The sequence below is a fragment of the Scheffersomyces xylosifermentans genome (assembly GCF_036884685.1).
Source record: "Scheffersomyces xylosifermentans strain CBS 12540 chromosome Unknown RJT20scaffold_2, whole genome shotgun sequence".
NCBI classification, from domain to species: Eukaryota; Fungi; Ascomycota; class Pichiomycetes; order Serinales; family Debaryomycetaceae; genus Scheffersomyces; species Scheffersomyces xylosifermentans.
The window spans coordinates 678,701-693,325 of NW_027042940.1; the positions used below are offsets into that span (position 1 = coordinate 678,701).

General features: G+C 39.2%; 7 protein-coding genes across 7 annotated transcripts; 4 read left to right on the top strand and 3 right to left on the bottom strand. All coding sequences in view use genetic code 12, as the record gives it.

Annotated features, from left to right (window-relative positions):
* Positions 1-188: 188 nt before the first annotated feature.
* On the top strand, positions 189-2,728 carry PRP39 (Prp39p). Its single transcript, XM_064916522.1, has one exon. The coding sequence runs from the start codon at positions 464-466 to the stop codon at positions 2,663-2,665; it is 2,202 nt and encodes a 733-aa protein (XP_064775780.1). The 5' UTR covers positions 189-463; the 3' UTR covers positions 2,666-2,728.
* Positions 2,729-4,983, bottom strand: RAD7 (UV-damaged DNA-binding protein). The gene has a single exon (XM_064916523.1). It carries the CDS (start codon positions 4,663-4,665, stop codon positions 2,758-2,760), a length of 1,908 nt encoding a protein of 635 aa, XP_064775781.1. The 5' UTR covers positions 4,666-4,983; the 3' UTR covers positions 2,729-2,757.
* Positions 4,984-5,902, top strand: RJT20DRAFT_125551 (uncharacterized protein). The gene has a single exon (XM_064916524.1). The coding sequence runs from the start codon at positions 5,310-5,312 to the stop codon at positions 5,625-5,627; it is 318 nt and encodes a 105-aa protein (XP_064775782.1). The 5' UTR covers positions 4,984-5,309; the 3' UTR covers positions 5,628-5,902.
* Positions 5,903-6,488: 586 nt separating this feature from the next.
* Positions 6,489-8,263, top strand: RAD23 (Rad23p). The gene is made up of 2 exons (XM_064919411.1): positions 6,489-6,640; positions 7,086-8,263. Exons 1-2 carry the CDS (start codon positions 6,575-6,577, stop codon positions 8,130-8,132), a joined length of 1,113 nt encoding a protein of 370 aa, XP_064775783.1. The 5' UTR covers positions 6,489-6,574; the 3' UTR covers positions 8,133-8,263.
* On the bottom strand, positions 8,264-9,234 carry RJT20DRAFT_25975 (putative acireductone synthase). The gene has a single exon (XM_064919410.1). The coding sequence runs from the start codon at positions 9,126-9,128 to the stop codon at positions 8,394-8,396; it is 735 nt and encodes a 244-aa protein (XP_064775784.1). The 5' UTR covers positions 9,129-9,234; the 3' UTR covers positions 8,264-8,393.
* Positions 9,235-10,584: 1,350 nt separating this feature from the next.
* Positions 10,585-13,409, top strand: RJT20DRAFT_25992 (uncharacterized protein). Its single transcript, XM_064919413.1, has one exon. The coding sequence runs from the start codon at positions 10,983-10,985 to the stop codon at positions 13,356-13,358; it is 2,376 nt and encodes a 791-aa protein (XP_064775785.1). The 5' UTR covers positions 10,585-10,982; the 3' UTR covers positions 13,359-13,409.
* On the bottom strand, positions 13,410-14,482 carry RJT20DRAFT_25989 (uncharacterized protein). The gene has a single exon (XM_064919412.1). The coding sequence runs from the start codon at positions 14,076-14,078 to the stop codon at positions 13,461-13,463; it is 618 nt and encodes a 205-aa protein (XP_064775786.1). The 5' UTR covers positions 14,079-14,482; the 3' UTR covers positions 13,410-13,460.
* Between the last annotated feature and the right edge of the window lie 143 nt (positions 14,483-14,625).

The following is a 14,625-nucleotide window of genomic DNA, read 5'->3' on the forward strand; positions in this document are numbered from 1 at the left end:
CTTTAAGAAATCATCACTATACAAAAAGTTAGATATAATGATTACGTAAGCACTCTAACAGAAGTTACATTTGAAAAATTATGCTTATGTCATCTCTGTAACGATAATATATGCCATATGAGATGTAAATACACAAGGTTTTCACTTTTTTTTTTTTTTTTTTTTTTTTGGCTAGTTTTCGATGGAATGGTGAACATTCTCATAGAAGTTTGGAATGAAGCATTGATATTCACCAAGCTTTATTCATCTTGCAGTCGTACGTATTTTCCAAAATGAATGAAGTTTCATTCTACCTAACACACTATATACAGTGCGACAATACACAGGAACTCATATTTTGCATCGATTTATTCAGACATAAGCGTCTCTAATAATTAGATACTGGTCAGTATTTGTCTGTAAGAGAAGGTGGAAGTTGAGGTTCAATAGCCAAATTTCAGAATAGCTGTATGAGAGAAGTGAAATGTCGAAGTCTATAAACATTCTACCGAAAGATATCAATCCAGAGGAGAGTGCTGTGGCTGAAGAGCCTACTACCGAAAATGGTAAGATAGACCCGTTAGAGCTCTTACAACATGATGTAAAGAACAATCCCAATGATCTTACTAAGTGGGAGAAACTTCTAAAGGCGCTTGACCAGATTTATCAGGAAAGATATAGCAGCGGAAACCGGGATCTTATTCCCGAGGCCCTCAAAAAGACGGTGAAAAGGTCATATGAGAACTTATTATCAAGGTTTCCTCTTTTGAGTAACTATTGGAAGGCATATCTGATCTTTGAATTCAAGTTAAATGGAACAAAAGCTTCAATAGACGTTCTTGAGAAGGCTGTGAGTAGCTTTCCCCATTCGATGGAACTTTGGACCGATTATCTCAGTGCATTGATATTAACCCTCGGTGACAAAGATGACGACTATCAATTGAGTCTGATCAGGTTCCAATACAACGAAGCCCTTAAATTGAATGGATTGAACTTCTCTTCACATACACTCTGGGATAAAATAATAGAATTTGAAACCTCAATAAAGGAGAACTCCCGTGAACTTTTAGAGCTCTATCGAAAAGTGACAAAGATACCATTGTACCAATATGCTCAATACTATAATCAGTTTACGCAGATAAATAAAAATTATGATGCTGAAAAGATAATACCAAAAGAAGAGTTCAAGGAGTACTTGGAAAAGTTCAAGAAAACTTCAGCTAACGACCTTTCGATTGTGGAAAAGCATCAAATTGTTGACGACTATACTACCAAAGTTTTCACCTCAACACAGGCACAAGTGACAGAAAAATGGCCCTTTGAGTCTTCTCTTTCAATCCACGAGTTCTCTTTAGAGAAAGTACCAGAGATTGAGAATGAGACAGAAAATTGGGTAAAGTACCTTGATCATGAAATTGACAATTATAAGCAAATCAGTGAAAGCATACCCCACGACAACGGACAAACTAAGAATAAATCTCTCAAGAGGCAATTTGAGGCGGTTGTCAATCTTTTTGAAAGAGCCCTAGTGCCGAATTACTATAATGAAGATATCTGGTTAAAATATGTTGCATTCTTGAATATACTGTTGCAGGATAGTGAAAAAAAGTTTGACACAACACTTCACATATACACAAGAGCTGTTACGAACTTGCCTCTAGATTGCATTAAGATAAGGTTAATTTATCCAAAGTTTTTATTGAAAAACGGGAAATTGGAAATGGCTGGAGACTATTTAGTTGATCTATTGAAATTGTTCAGTGGAACGCAGGGACCCAAAATTTATTTGAAAGAGCAGTATTGCTTGACAATAAAAAGCATTTTACAGTATTGGAAAAGGGTCGAGAATCAACGTGTTTATGTGGACACTTTAGAAAAGCTTATAAATGAGCACTTACCTAAGCTAGCTAACTCGTCAAAAAGAACAATGGCCCCTTCAGAGCCGAATGAAGTTTCTTTAATTGGTTCAAAAGTATTGACCACGGTATCCAAGCTTTTGAACGAAGAATCTATTAGTCTCATTGTGGTTGCTTATTTGAAGGAGTTACAAGCAAGCCAAGGAAACACAGAGAAAATACGAGAATTCTTCAATGCTAATTACAATCATAGTGCTTTTAAAGAGTCCATTGCTTTCTGGGCCTTCTTCGTTGAATTCGAGGGGCTAATCCATTTTAATATCGTTAACTTGAGATTTGTTGTCGGTTATGTCAAGTCGAGGACAATGCTCCCGAAATCAGTTGTGGATTCCTTCCTTGAAATTGAGTATGATGTCGTATCTGCCAACTTAGATAGTTCTTATGAGGACAGCAGAAATGACACAGGTTTGACAAAGATACTAGTGAATAAAGATAGTGAAATTTCATCATCCATTGTTCATAATTCGTCAGCGAGGAAGAGGTTGGCTAATTCAAATTATAAAATAAGAAATCTTGAGGCAGCAAAGGCTAAACTCGCTAATGCCTCAAAGACACCAGTTCTTAATAGAGAAGAAGAATTACTAAGGATTCTTAGAACTCATGTTGCACATCCCGGTATCTTTGTCGAAGCCATACCAGATGTAACTAACAAATTTATGAATGAAGGCAATGGCATATCGTTGACTAAAAGCAAAATTGTGCTTCCACCCTTTCCGACTTTTAAAAATGTTGAAAAGGCAAGTGCTGCTATTACTTATCCAACTCAATGAGACTAGAACCCCAAGCTATGATTTCAAGTTTATATACTGCATCTACAAATGTAAAGTATTATTTTCCTATATACATGTAAAACATACCACAACTAAATCTCGTCATTCTGACGACCGATAACCATTAATCCCTGTCTAATTTGAGCCCTTGATGTACATCTGTTATCTCCATATACTTCGAGAATTGACAATTTGGGGCAATTTTCTCCGACCAATGATAAGATTTCATCATCAACTGCTCTCACGAATCCCAAATCTAACGTTGTCAACAAAGGCAACCTAATTTGATTGAAGTAAACTAAAGGTGGCTCACCTTCTTCTGCTTCTTCTCCATCTTTTATGCTCTTGAGTAATTTCTTTTTATATTGTTGATGGTCGTCTGTGAATACTTGATACAAAAATTCTTTTGTTATATTATTAATTGAATTCAAGCTAAGCTCCACGAGCGTATGAGCGGAGTGCTTGAGAAGCGAGTAGATTGCCTTATCACCAAGTCCTGTGACCTTTGTAAGATTTACACTGATCAACCCACCACTGTTGACTGCAGAATACTCATTAAATACCTTTTCAAATCCCTTGTCTGTAATTTGATCTAAATTTTTGATTGACAAATGAGTTAAATTTGGACAAAACTTTGCAATACCATCCAATAAAAATGTGTCTGTGAGATTGGTGCAACCGTCCAAGTTAAGAGATATCAAAGATTCTCCAGAAACAGCTAAAATGTTAATAATAAGTTCGTCGCTGATGAGATCTTCTTTAGTTGGATATGACAACTCTAAATGTGTTAATGTTGAAGGCAGAATATAATGAGGGATTAAGTCATACACAGCTGCTGAAGTAATACCATCGAGTCTTGATAACTTCAATGACGTGAGCTGACTTCCTGTATTCTCTAACAAGCTTATCAATGAGTCGTTTCCAAATCTATGTGTGTTGCGAACTTCAAACTTCTTCAATTTCGGACCACTCTCATCAAAGAATTCTTGCCACATAACTTCACTTATCAAGAAAGGGCCATTCAAGGATAGTTCAGACAAATTTTTTAAATTGCTATTGTAATATTTCAAGTTATCATTGTGCAACTGTCCACACATGTACAAGGTAAGAGACTCCAAATTTGGACAGTATGAAGCAATCTTATTGAAGGAATCTGAGTCGACATTAGAGCAATCCCAGAACTCCAATGACTTTAAATCTGGAGAGAGGAACAATGACACTGTAGCATCGTTCAACGAACGATTTTTAGATAAGATTTTGGAGAGCTTGATCATATTGATCTGACCAATATCCCCTAGTACATCTACATCCTCTATGTTGTCAGATATTTTCTTGATACAGATATCTTGCAACTTGGGTATTCTCACCTCTGACTTATTAAGCAAGGCTTGTGCCACCTTCTTTCTCCTCTTTCTTGCAGTAAGTTGATTGGCCCGGGCTTTTTTCTCTCTTACCTTTATGATTTCATTACAGTTCTCGCAAACGTATCCTCTCTTCTCTCGAAGGAATCTAGAATACACCGTTAAGTTGAAAATCTCGCCACATTCGACACAAGTGTCTTCCTCACCAAACTTCTTGACATTATCGGTGCCAAATTCGTCATCGCCACTGAAATCAGGATCGTCATCTTCATTGTAATCGTCGCTGTCGCTGTCTCCTGGTCGCTTTCCGCCTCTATTTCTCCTAGCGGCTCTTCTCTTCTTACGTGCAGCAGAGCGTATTTCTTCAACTTCCTCGTCAACTTCTTCCACCTCAGCAACGGCGGTAGCAGCAGCTCTTCTTCTTGTAACTCTTGGAGTAACAGCTGGTGACACTTCTATAGCTGTAGAAGTGCTAGCGCCTTCTTCTGGGGACTCTTCCTCGAGCGGTTCACTACCAAGTCTTCGTTCTCTCTCTCTTCTCTCTCTGAACGCGTCGGTGATACCTTCGTTCCGCAAGAACTCAGTTAAGGCCGAGTTGGGACCTCGAACTCCAGAAGATGACCTTGTATTTCTTGACATCGTTTTATATTGACTGCTTTTACTTTTCTGTATTAATATTTATCACGAAATGTTATCTCTTCGCGTCTTCTGGCAATCAAGCAACCGTATTTGCACCTTGTGAAAGATTCAGAGTACACTTATAAATCAAAAAAAATTTAAAAATCAAAACTTTTTACAAAAAAAATTCTTTAATTAACTTCTCCAATTAATACTAATACCCCTTGGTATTTCCTTCAGCTATTATCAAAACTCTAGCTATCTATTTCAACCTGTGTTCTGAAAGACTTTGCAGTTAAAAGAGATCACAAATCTTTTGCAGTTCAATTTTCTTCTCATTTCCTGATGCTTTTGTGTTATCACGTCGCTATCTCTCATTTTTCAGATAGCGAGGATGTCAGCGGGAACAAAAGAAACTGGGGATGCAGAACGAAGTAGTGAAGAGCATTTACTGAGCTACTGTGGTGTAGACGGCGGTATAACAATTGCTATACTTCGTTGATGAAGAGTATAGTATTGACTTACCTTCGTAGTTAGGAAAACCACTCTTTTGTCGTATTTTCGTTGTTTTGTCGTTTTTTTCTTTGTTCGTTGTTTTTTTAATGACTAGTTTTCGAGTTCCTTGTGAAGACTGACCTGACGAATATGATATGATATGATATGTAATGTTCATGTACTACAGAATAGGGCTTTGGCTTTCGCTTCTCATTAATTCACTAAAGTCTGTTCCGCTGCAAAATCAAAGTTGTCACTCGCTCATTTTGCAGTCACCTTCCCACGCCAAGCTGCGCGTTCCCCGTCTATGTCTTTATAGTTGTCGTTATGGCCTCACAATATCACGCTGCCTAAGAGGATCACTTGGAGTGAAGTCGTACCATATGAGGTTCATTCGCAACATACTTGAACTCGTTCCCAAGAGAGGAAGCTCCACCATAAATTTACTACGGGGAAAATTAGGTGCCCTTAGGTATACTCATACATAGGCTCCAAACATATCTGCATTTACTACAACATTCCGCAAGTCTTAAACGGTTCGATAGAAAGACTACCTTGCACCTTCCGATCGTGGCATTTCATACCCCAATTTCAAACACACAATGCCGAAATATCCAACCGATATCCAGAGGTTTACAATAATAATACTCATTTCATCACATTGTAGCAAAAATCTGCACAGTTTATGTCTCCTTCCAGTCGAACCTTATCCATTGACCATAACAAGGTAGTAGTAGTATTACGATTTCAAGCATCTCTGGATTCTATCGCTCCTCCTCTCCCTGCACTTTCTCTCCCTACACTTACTATGCTCACGCTTTCTACGCTACACTCCCTACGGTTACACTCACTACACTTCACTCCCTACGCTCATACTTCTCTCCTTACACTCACTACACTCACGCTTGTCGTCTTCCTCTCCCTACACTTACATTTCCTACACTTCACTCCCTACACTCACACTTCACTCCCTACACTCACACTTCACTCCCTACACTCACACTTCACTCCCTACACTCACACTTTCCATGCTTATACCCACTCTACACTTACATTACACTTCCTCTCACTATAATTCACTCCCTACACTTGCCCTCCCTACACTTGCCCTCCCTACACTTGCCCTCCCTACACTTCCTCTCACTACACTTACTCACTCCCACACTTACACCCTCCCCTCCATACACTCCCTAGCCCTAGCCAAATTCCTCACTAATTCTCTCTGTTCCTCTCCTCTCCCCACCCATTCCCACTGTAGGCCTCTCTTCCTGCAGACCACCCTCCACCAAAATTTGTTTTGTCCAAATCAGTAATCTCAAAAGAGTCGCCACTTTTGTTAGTGTCGTCCAAAACGCTTGTACAACAGTGGACACTTACACACAAGTAGCTCGTAGCGTGTTGCAACCATTGATCCATACACAAGCAGACGCCAGCGATGCAAGTTATATTCAAGGATTTTAAGAAACAAAAGGTGCCCATTGAGGTAGAGTTGTCCGACACGGTATGTTTTCTTGGAACAGTCCCAATGGGGCATTGATAGTAGACTTGGGCGCTTAGGCATTTGCATTGATTGAAGCTAGCTTCAGAGGGTGGATATGATTCATTTCGCTATTAAGATGTATTAGGCGGATGTTCATGCTCTCTGTTGGAGAATGGCGTTTGGCTAATCAATTCATAGTGGTAGTATTAATAGAGATGTACTCCTGTTTGAGATTCTTGTTATGATCTCCCAACGGGATTGATGAAAGATTTATGGTGAATTCCCCAAAAAATACAAAGAGATTTCCATTCAGAGCAGAGGCCTCGTGTAACTCCACCGCGGAGGTGTGATATTTCGTTGAAGACATCAATTCATGATTAGCCAGAAACAATCCACAGTATCTCGAAGTTTGCCCATTTCATCATTCCTACCAGTAATTTAGGACAGTAATACTAACTCTTAACAGGTCCTCGCCACAAAAGAAAAGTTGGCAGCTGAAAAAGACTGCGAACCTTCTCAATTGAAGTTTGTCTACTCAGGTAAAGTTCTTTCTGATGATAAGACTTTAGATCATTTCAAGATCAAAGAAGGAGATTCCATCATCTTTATGGTCTCCAAAGCTAAGAAGACACCAACACCTGCACCTGCACCTGTTGCAGCAGCAGCAGCTCCTGAGTCCAATGCAGAGGCATCAACAGCAGCAGAATCAACTGCATCTACTGCTACACCAGGTGCTGCTTCTACCGAAGCAACTGTAGACTCATCTTCCAACGCCACTGGTGCCTCCAATCCATCTCAACCTGATTCAGCTTTTGCCTTAGGTACTGAGAGAGAAGCAACAATCCAAAATATTATGGAAATGGGTTATGATAGACCACAAGTTGAAGCAGCTCTCAGAGCAGCATTTAACAACCCACATCGTGCTGTAGAATACTTGTTAACAGGTATTCCAGAGTCATTGCAACGTCCTGACGTTCCAGCCCCTGCTGCTCCAGTGGCAGAGTCTACTGCAGGCGACATAAATGCTGAGGAAGACTATGAAGAAGACCGCGGTGAGAACTTGTTTGAAGCAGCCGCGGCTGCAGCTCAAGCCCAAGGACATGGTGGTGCTGAGCCTCCAGCTGGCCCAACTGGTGAATTAGGAGATGAAGACCAAATTAACTTGCTCAGAACAGCATTACAATCCAACCCAGAATTGATCCAGCCACTCTTGGAACAATTAGGACAATCTAATCCACAAATAGCACAATTGATTCAACAAGATCCAGAAGCCTTTGTTAGAACATTCTTAGGAGGAGGAGGCGATGAATTGGGCTACGAAGTTGAAGGCGAAGAAGGTGCCGAGGGCGATGCACCAGCCGGTCAAATACGTATCGCCTTAAGTGAGCTGGACCAGAATGCCATCAACCGTCTCTGTGAATTAGGATTTGAGCGTGATTTGGTTATCCAAGTCTACTTGGCATGCGACAAGAATGAAGAGGTCGCTGCTGACATTTTGTTTAGAGATATGTAAGAAAAGAACAGGAGAAGAAGGGCGGCATTGAAAAGCTGTATTTGTACATTAGTTCCAATAAATAGTCGTAGTTCTATGTGGTGTAATAATTGTTTCATATACATATTCTTGATGGACTATAATACAAAGATCATCAAATAATTCATACAGATAGTAGAGTTTAGTATTCTTAAATAACTGTAGGTTGGCTATCAAGTTAATCTTGTCTTTGGTGATCATGTGTATTTCACAATAACGTTTTATTTAATCTTACAAGACCAGTCATATATCCAATTGCGACAAAGAAGTTATGATTCTATGGTTTTTCTCATCACTCTCTGTCAAAGGAGCGTTGCCAGGTCTGACAACTATGTAACTCTCCATTCCAGCTGCTTTAGCTGCCTCAACCTCCTTAACATTATCACTCAAGAACAAAACAGAGGAAGGATTTTCCGATTTCAGTATCTCCTTCAATATCTTTTCATAGGAAGTTGACTCTGTTTTGTAACCAGCTGTTGTAATGTCGAAGTAGCCTGATAAGTATTTATTCAAATCCACAGAAGTACCATTTTCGTCAACAAAACCAAAAAGTAAGATCTGTGCCTTGATGCTTCCGCTCGAGTAGATATAAATTTTGTTAGCAGAGTTAGCCTTTGGAAACTGTTTGATGAAGTCAATTGAGTCTGGATATACTGGGGCTTTCAATTCACCACTCTCGTAGCCCGATTTCCAGATAAATCCCTGAAGAGACTTCAATACGGGATCTTTAATGTCCTTGGCGACCAAGTCTGAGAAATAGCTTTTTACCAGTTCTTCTGTTTGGCTTGTTTCCTCTGGTAATTGGAGCAATATTGAGTTTATTGGGTCATTTTTGGCGTCTTCATTCAATGGAAAGTGCACTTTCGATAAGTATTCTGGGAGTTTCTCCAAGAAGTAAGGAAAGAGGGTTTCCTTTACAAAAGTAATTGGACACACTGTTCCCTCAATATCTAAGACTAAAGTATCTATAACGGTCATTTGCGAGTTATTCGTTTCCAATAGAAGCAGTTATTGTGGGAACAATTGTTATAAGAATGCATTACCTTGGCTCAACACACATGGTAAATGGACCATAACCCTGTTTTTTCATACTGCGACCCAATTGGGAAACGACTGCATGAACGACAAACCGTCGCTGTTAAATGTCTGTTACAAGAAACATAGCTTTGTGATAGGCATGGGAAGAAGTCTAATGGACTAAGAGCAGGTAATGCCTCAGTAGAATTTTCGTAGTTGCAAGGTTTGTAAAGTAAGAAATTTTTTGGATTAGACAGAAAATAGAGATGAAGATTCGAATGATACTTGTGTACCCAAAAACCACCCAAACGTTCAGCATTCCATACATTGTCCCTGCTGTATCTGTGTACTGTATGTGGCTTGTAAAGACTGTCATATGTAGATTACTTAATCGATGATAAGAGTTCACTTCTAAATCTATATCAGAGGAATTCCAGTTCTTCTCTTAGTTAAGTAATCTCATGTGTTTTTGGGATCCGTGGTAAGACATTTGAGTATGGTTAGTCTCCATATTCGCAGCTAGCATTGAATGAATTATTTTTGTTCTAAACAGGGCCCTTGTTATGAAGGGAAAAACACCTTCTCAATTAAACTATATGTCGTGAATATTATTATCTCGCTTACTAGGATCTCAATGAGAATTACGGTTTATTTACTAACTTTATACATTCTTCTTACGAAGTCATCTACTGTAATCTACAACATCGGGCCTTATTCTTGCAGCTTGTTCAACCGGGACCCGACTATGAATTTGTCACTCACTTAATCACAGGCCTTTTAAGCATTCGTCTATCAGATATCAGAGGCTAAGAAGAGCCCTCCATCCGACCTCTCCAACTCCCACGCGTAGGTACCATTCAACCCAACGATTCAACTGGGTCTAAACCTCCTCTATTCTTTTAAACTCTTGGTTATCCTCTCTCTTCTGCACAATATCTCCTCTAGCCAGTTTTTTTTTCACTGTCTGGTATCTTATGGACTCATGGACTCGCAGTGCTCACGTTCACGTTCACGTTCTCTCATCCCATCTCCCATAACTCACTCTTCTTATTGAATTTCTCTCAATCACAGTCAGAGGAACAGTCACAATCACAATCACACGAACTCGCACTCGAACTTCATTCGCCATTGAGTCGCACTCGCACATACCATTAGCTTTTTACCTCTTCTAGACTCTTGCTGCGGTACTCACATTCCCATCTTGTATACCTTTGGCTATCTCCGCCATAAGCCTCTCATGTCTTTTGGATGCTCTGCATGATGGTGATGCAAAATGGCCCAACAGAATTTCACTACCAAGCATGGTCGAGGTACGGTCACATGACTGTTTTGTAGGAGGAGAAGAATCAGTGACTACAAATCTGGAGTTTACATTTGCAAGCTGAGTGCATTTCCATATATATAGTCTTATATATATACTGTCACGTATTCGGAGCTAGGAATTTACGACGATTTAAAATCACCTTGTGTTTGTATTTGTAGGCGACAGGTTTTTTGCAGCTTTGAGTAGCAATTTCTTCGGTATTTGTCGTGCCTTCATTGCTTTGCTACCGATTGCTATATTTGCAGACACAAAATTCGACTGACCACGACGGATATTTGTAACCTACAACCTGATTTTGGCTATTCACTACAAGGAAGTCAAATCCTGGCATTGCAACAGGGTTTTAATATTGCTCCTTCTCGAGTTCCGGAAAAGATCTACCCAGATCATTAATATATAGAACACGATTCCATAAATCTGCAGTGCCTACTTGGCCAATAACATTCCGGTTCACTAGATACCTTCTACCTCGTTCTATTATTATCGCTTAAATGCCGACAAGAATACCCCTAGCGGAAGAAGATCAGGACTACATCGACGAAGTCCATATCCATAGTTTTGCCAAAGCACTCGTTTGGGAAGAACAGGATGATATCTTAGATACCAGCCCTACAACACCGGTGGCCCCAGACCTTCTGCCGTCAACGCTGAACTTGGATGAATATCTGGATGAAAAAGGACCAAATTTCCATGACCAGACATTAACAAGACAGGACATAGCACTCAACCCGGTCGTTAAACCGGATCTTATCACATCCAAAAGTGATTGGTACCCTCTCACCAATAGCATTACCAACGCCAGCTCCGAAGAACCAAAGAAGAAATATCGTAAATCGAACAAAAAGTCGGCTCTCTCTGCTTTAAGAGATGAGTTCCGTTCCAGTGCATCCTATACCTTGCTAAGATGGCCGATACTTACTCTTGTCGGTTTTTGGATATTTTTGCTTAGTTTATTCTATTTGCTGATTCGTGTATATGTTGCTTTACTGGAGTATTACTTCACATGGACAGGAAAAAGAAAGAGACTTAGGGATAGATTGAGAGGTTCAAGGAACTACGAAGAATGGATAGAGAATGCAGTTGCATTGGACGAGTACTTGGGTTTGGACAAGTGGTCCGAAAATCCGAGATTCTCATACTACGACTATAAGACAGTAAAACTAGCAATATTAAGGTTGCGTGCATTGAAAAAGGAAGGCCATGATGATGAACTCATGGTGTTCCTTCAAGGATGCATTAAGAAGAATTTTGGCGGTATAGAGAACGAGCAGTTGTATTCTCACAGATACTACGGGACAAAGAAGTTGGTCGATGAGTATTACAAAGAAGTTACAGAAAGTATTGACGTTATCACCAATTCTAGTAAGGTCTCCTTGTCCAATAAGCGTAAATTCTTCCGTATCATTCTGAAAAATTACGGGAAGTCTGCCTTATGTTTGAGTGGAGGAGCTTGCTTTGCATATACCCATTTCGGCATTGTTAAGGCAATGCTTGATAATGGGTTATTACCAACCATTATATCTGGAACATCAGGTGGAGGCCTTGTTGCAGCGTTGGCATGTTGTAGAACAGATGAAGAACTCAAGGCACTACTTGTTCCACAATTAGCAAGAAAAATTACAGCATGCGAGGATCCTTGGAGTGTGTGGATTCCAAGATGGTGGAAGACTGGAGCAAGATTTGATGCTGTCACCTGGGCTCGCAAAAGTTGCTTCTTTACAAGAGGCTCCTTGACGTTTGCGGAAGCATACAAGAGAACAGGAAGAAAATTGAATATTTCAACTGTCCCAGCAGACCCCCACTCACCTGTAATTTTATGTAACAATATCACTTCCCCAAATTGCATAATTTGGTCATCATTATTGGCATCGTCAGCTGTTCCTGGAATCTTGAACCCCGTTGTGTTAATGATGAAAAATCCCAGGAATGGGGAAGTTGTTCCTTTCTCTTTGGGAAGTAAGTGGAGAGATGGTTCTTTAAGGACTGATATACCAGTCACTGCATTGAACACATACTACAACGTCAACTTCCCAATTGTTTCGCAAGTCAACCCTCACATATCATTGTTTTTCTTTGCACCCAAAGGATCAGTGGGAAGACCGGTTTCAATTCCACGTCGTAAAACACGAAATGAAAAGTTCGCATACTTAAGAGGAGGATTTATCGCTGCTGCCTTAGAGCACTTGTTAAAACTTGAAATCAAGAAATGGTTGGTAATGATGAAAGCATTAGACTTGTTGCCACGTTTCATGGAGCAAGATTGGCTGAATATTTGGTTGCAGAGATTTTCTGGTGCAGTCACGATTTGGCCAAGGAACAAGCTCAAGGACTTCCTCTATATTTTGAGTGACCCTACTGAAGAGCAGATGGAAGAATTGATAATAAAAGGTGAAAGATGTATTTTCCCAAAATTGTTGTTCATTAAACACAGAACTAGTATCGAAAGGGCTATCGAGAGAGGAAGGAAAGCAGCAAAGTTATCTACAGATGTGTCACAAACATTATCAACAGGTTCTGATGTCAACAGTGATTTTGAAGTTCACAATGTAGAATATGAGGAAGATGACGACGACGACGATGATGATTTTGAGGGAGAGGAAGAAGAATATGAATTCAAGAGGTCTCTTAGTATTCCACAAGAAGATATTGATGAGGTTGAAAGAATGGATTCATACGATGAAGATTTCGTGCCAGAAGATATTTCCTCAGGAAGTGACACAGCCAGCATTGGAAACTCTGAAGACGTTGACGAGAGCTTTATTACCTCGATCAATAGCAACATTACATCTTTGTTTAAGGACAAATCAAAAAAGAAAGAGAAGAAGGGAGACAATCCTCCAAACCATAGAAGAAATACAATATTCTAGACTTTTCACGATACCCAAAAATTGAGTTATTCTATAAATGATTCTATAAGACAATTTAATAAATAAACATATATTAAATATGAAAGAAGGCGACTCGTGAGTCTATGGACTGGTGATCTTTGTCATGTGTGCGTTGAATTTATTGCAATCCCCTATCTCTCCGTCTCTCTCAATGATCTCATCCATATAATCCGTCAACAAGTCAAAGCTTGTATCTTCTAACACTTTTGCTTCTTCAGCATTGAATTTAGAAAGTACCCAAGAGGACATCGTATCCTTAGAAGCTTTATGTGGTTTTGGTCCTATTCCTATTCCCAACTTGTATACAGTTGCAGTATTATATTTGCTTGATATGAGATTTTGTATACTTTTTATACCATTATGGGATTCGTTCTTCTTAAATGTCGATATCTTCACCTTTCCTAGATTATTCTCGAAGTCATCGTATAATATCACTAGAACCGAGGACTCATTAAGTTTTATCCTCTCACCATCTAAAAATTGCTTTAATGCTTTGTTTGATTCGTTCATATAAGAGTTGGACTTCACCAATATGATGCCATTGTTGCTGGTCTTTGTAATGGAGTATTGTGCCTTCTTTGTCAATTCCCGCAAATCAAAATAGTCTTGAAGGTATCTCAACATAATATGACCTGTTGAATGTCGAGTTGCTGGTCCGGGATTTCCCACGGAAAAGAATATGAGTGTTTCAAGAGACATCTTTATTTAAAGTATGATATGTTTCTGCTGGTTATTATTAATGAAGTGTGCTGTCAATTAACAGTATGATGCTTAAGTACTGTAAATTAGAAGTTTGTCTTAGACGTTTCGGAATTAGCAGTAAACTCTAACCCTTTTAAAGGCCTTTGTTTATGAACTGAATTGATGTTTATTTATTCTTTTGCAATCGATGATTACAAATTTTGATTTGTTATCAGATACAAAAGCCTTCAAAATTTGATTTCTATACCTCGCCACTGTCTTAATAACCTCTACGTCTTTATATCGTAGTAAGAACACTACTAGATGACCTATCTCTTTCTATGACTCACTGTAGATGAATATACACTAACTTATACTTACTCATCTCTACAAGTCGCATTTTACATCCACCATTTCAACTGCAAAAATCAACAATTTCTTTTTGTAAGTGCTGTAATGCATATGTATAGAAGAACGCATTAATACAGTTAAGGTACATCAATTTAATTTTTCAGGGTGGTCATTAATGGTCTTCTGTCTTATGTATAGCTATGATAATAATGGG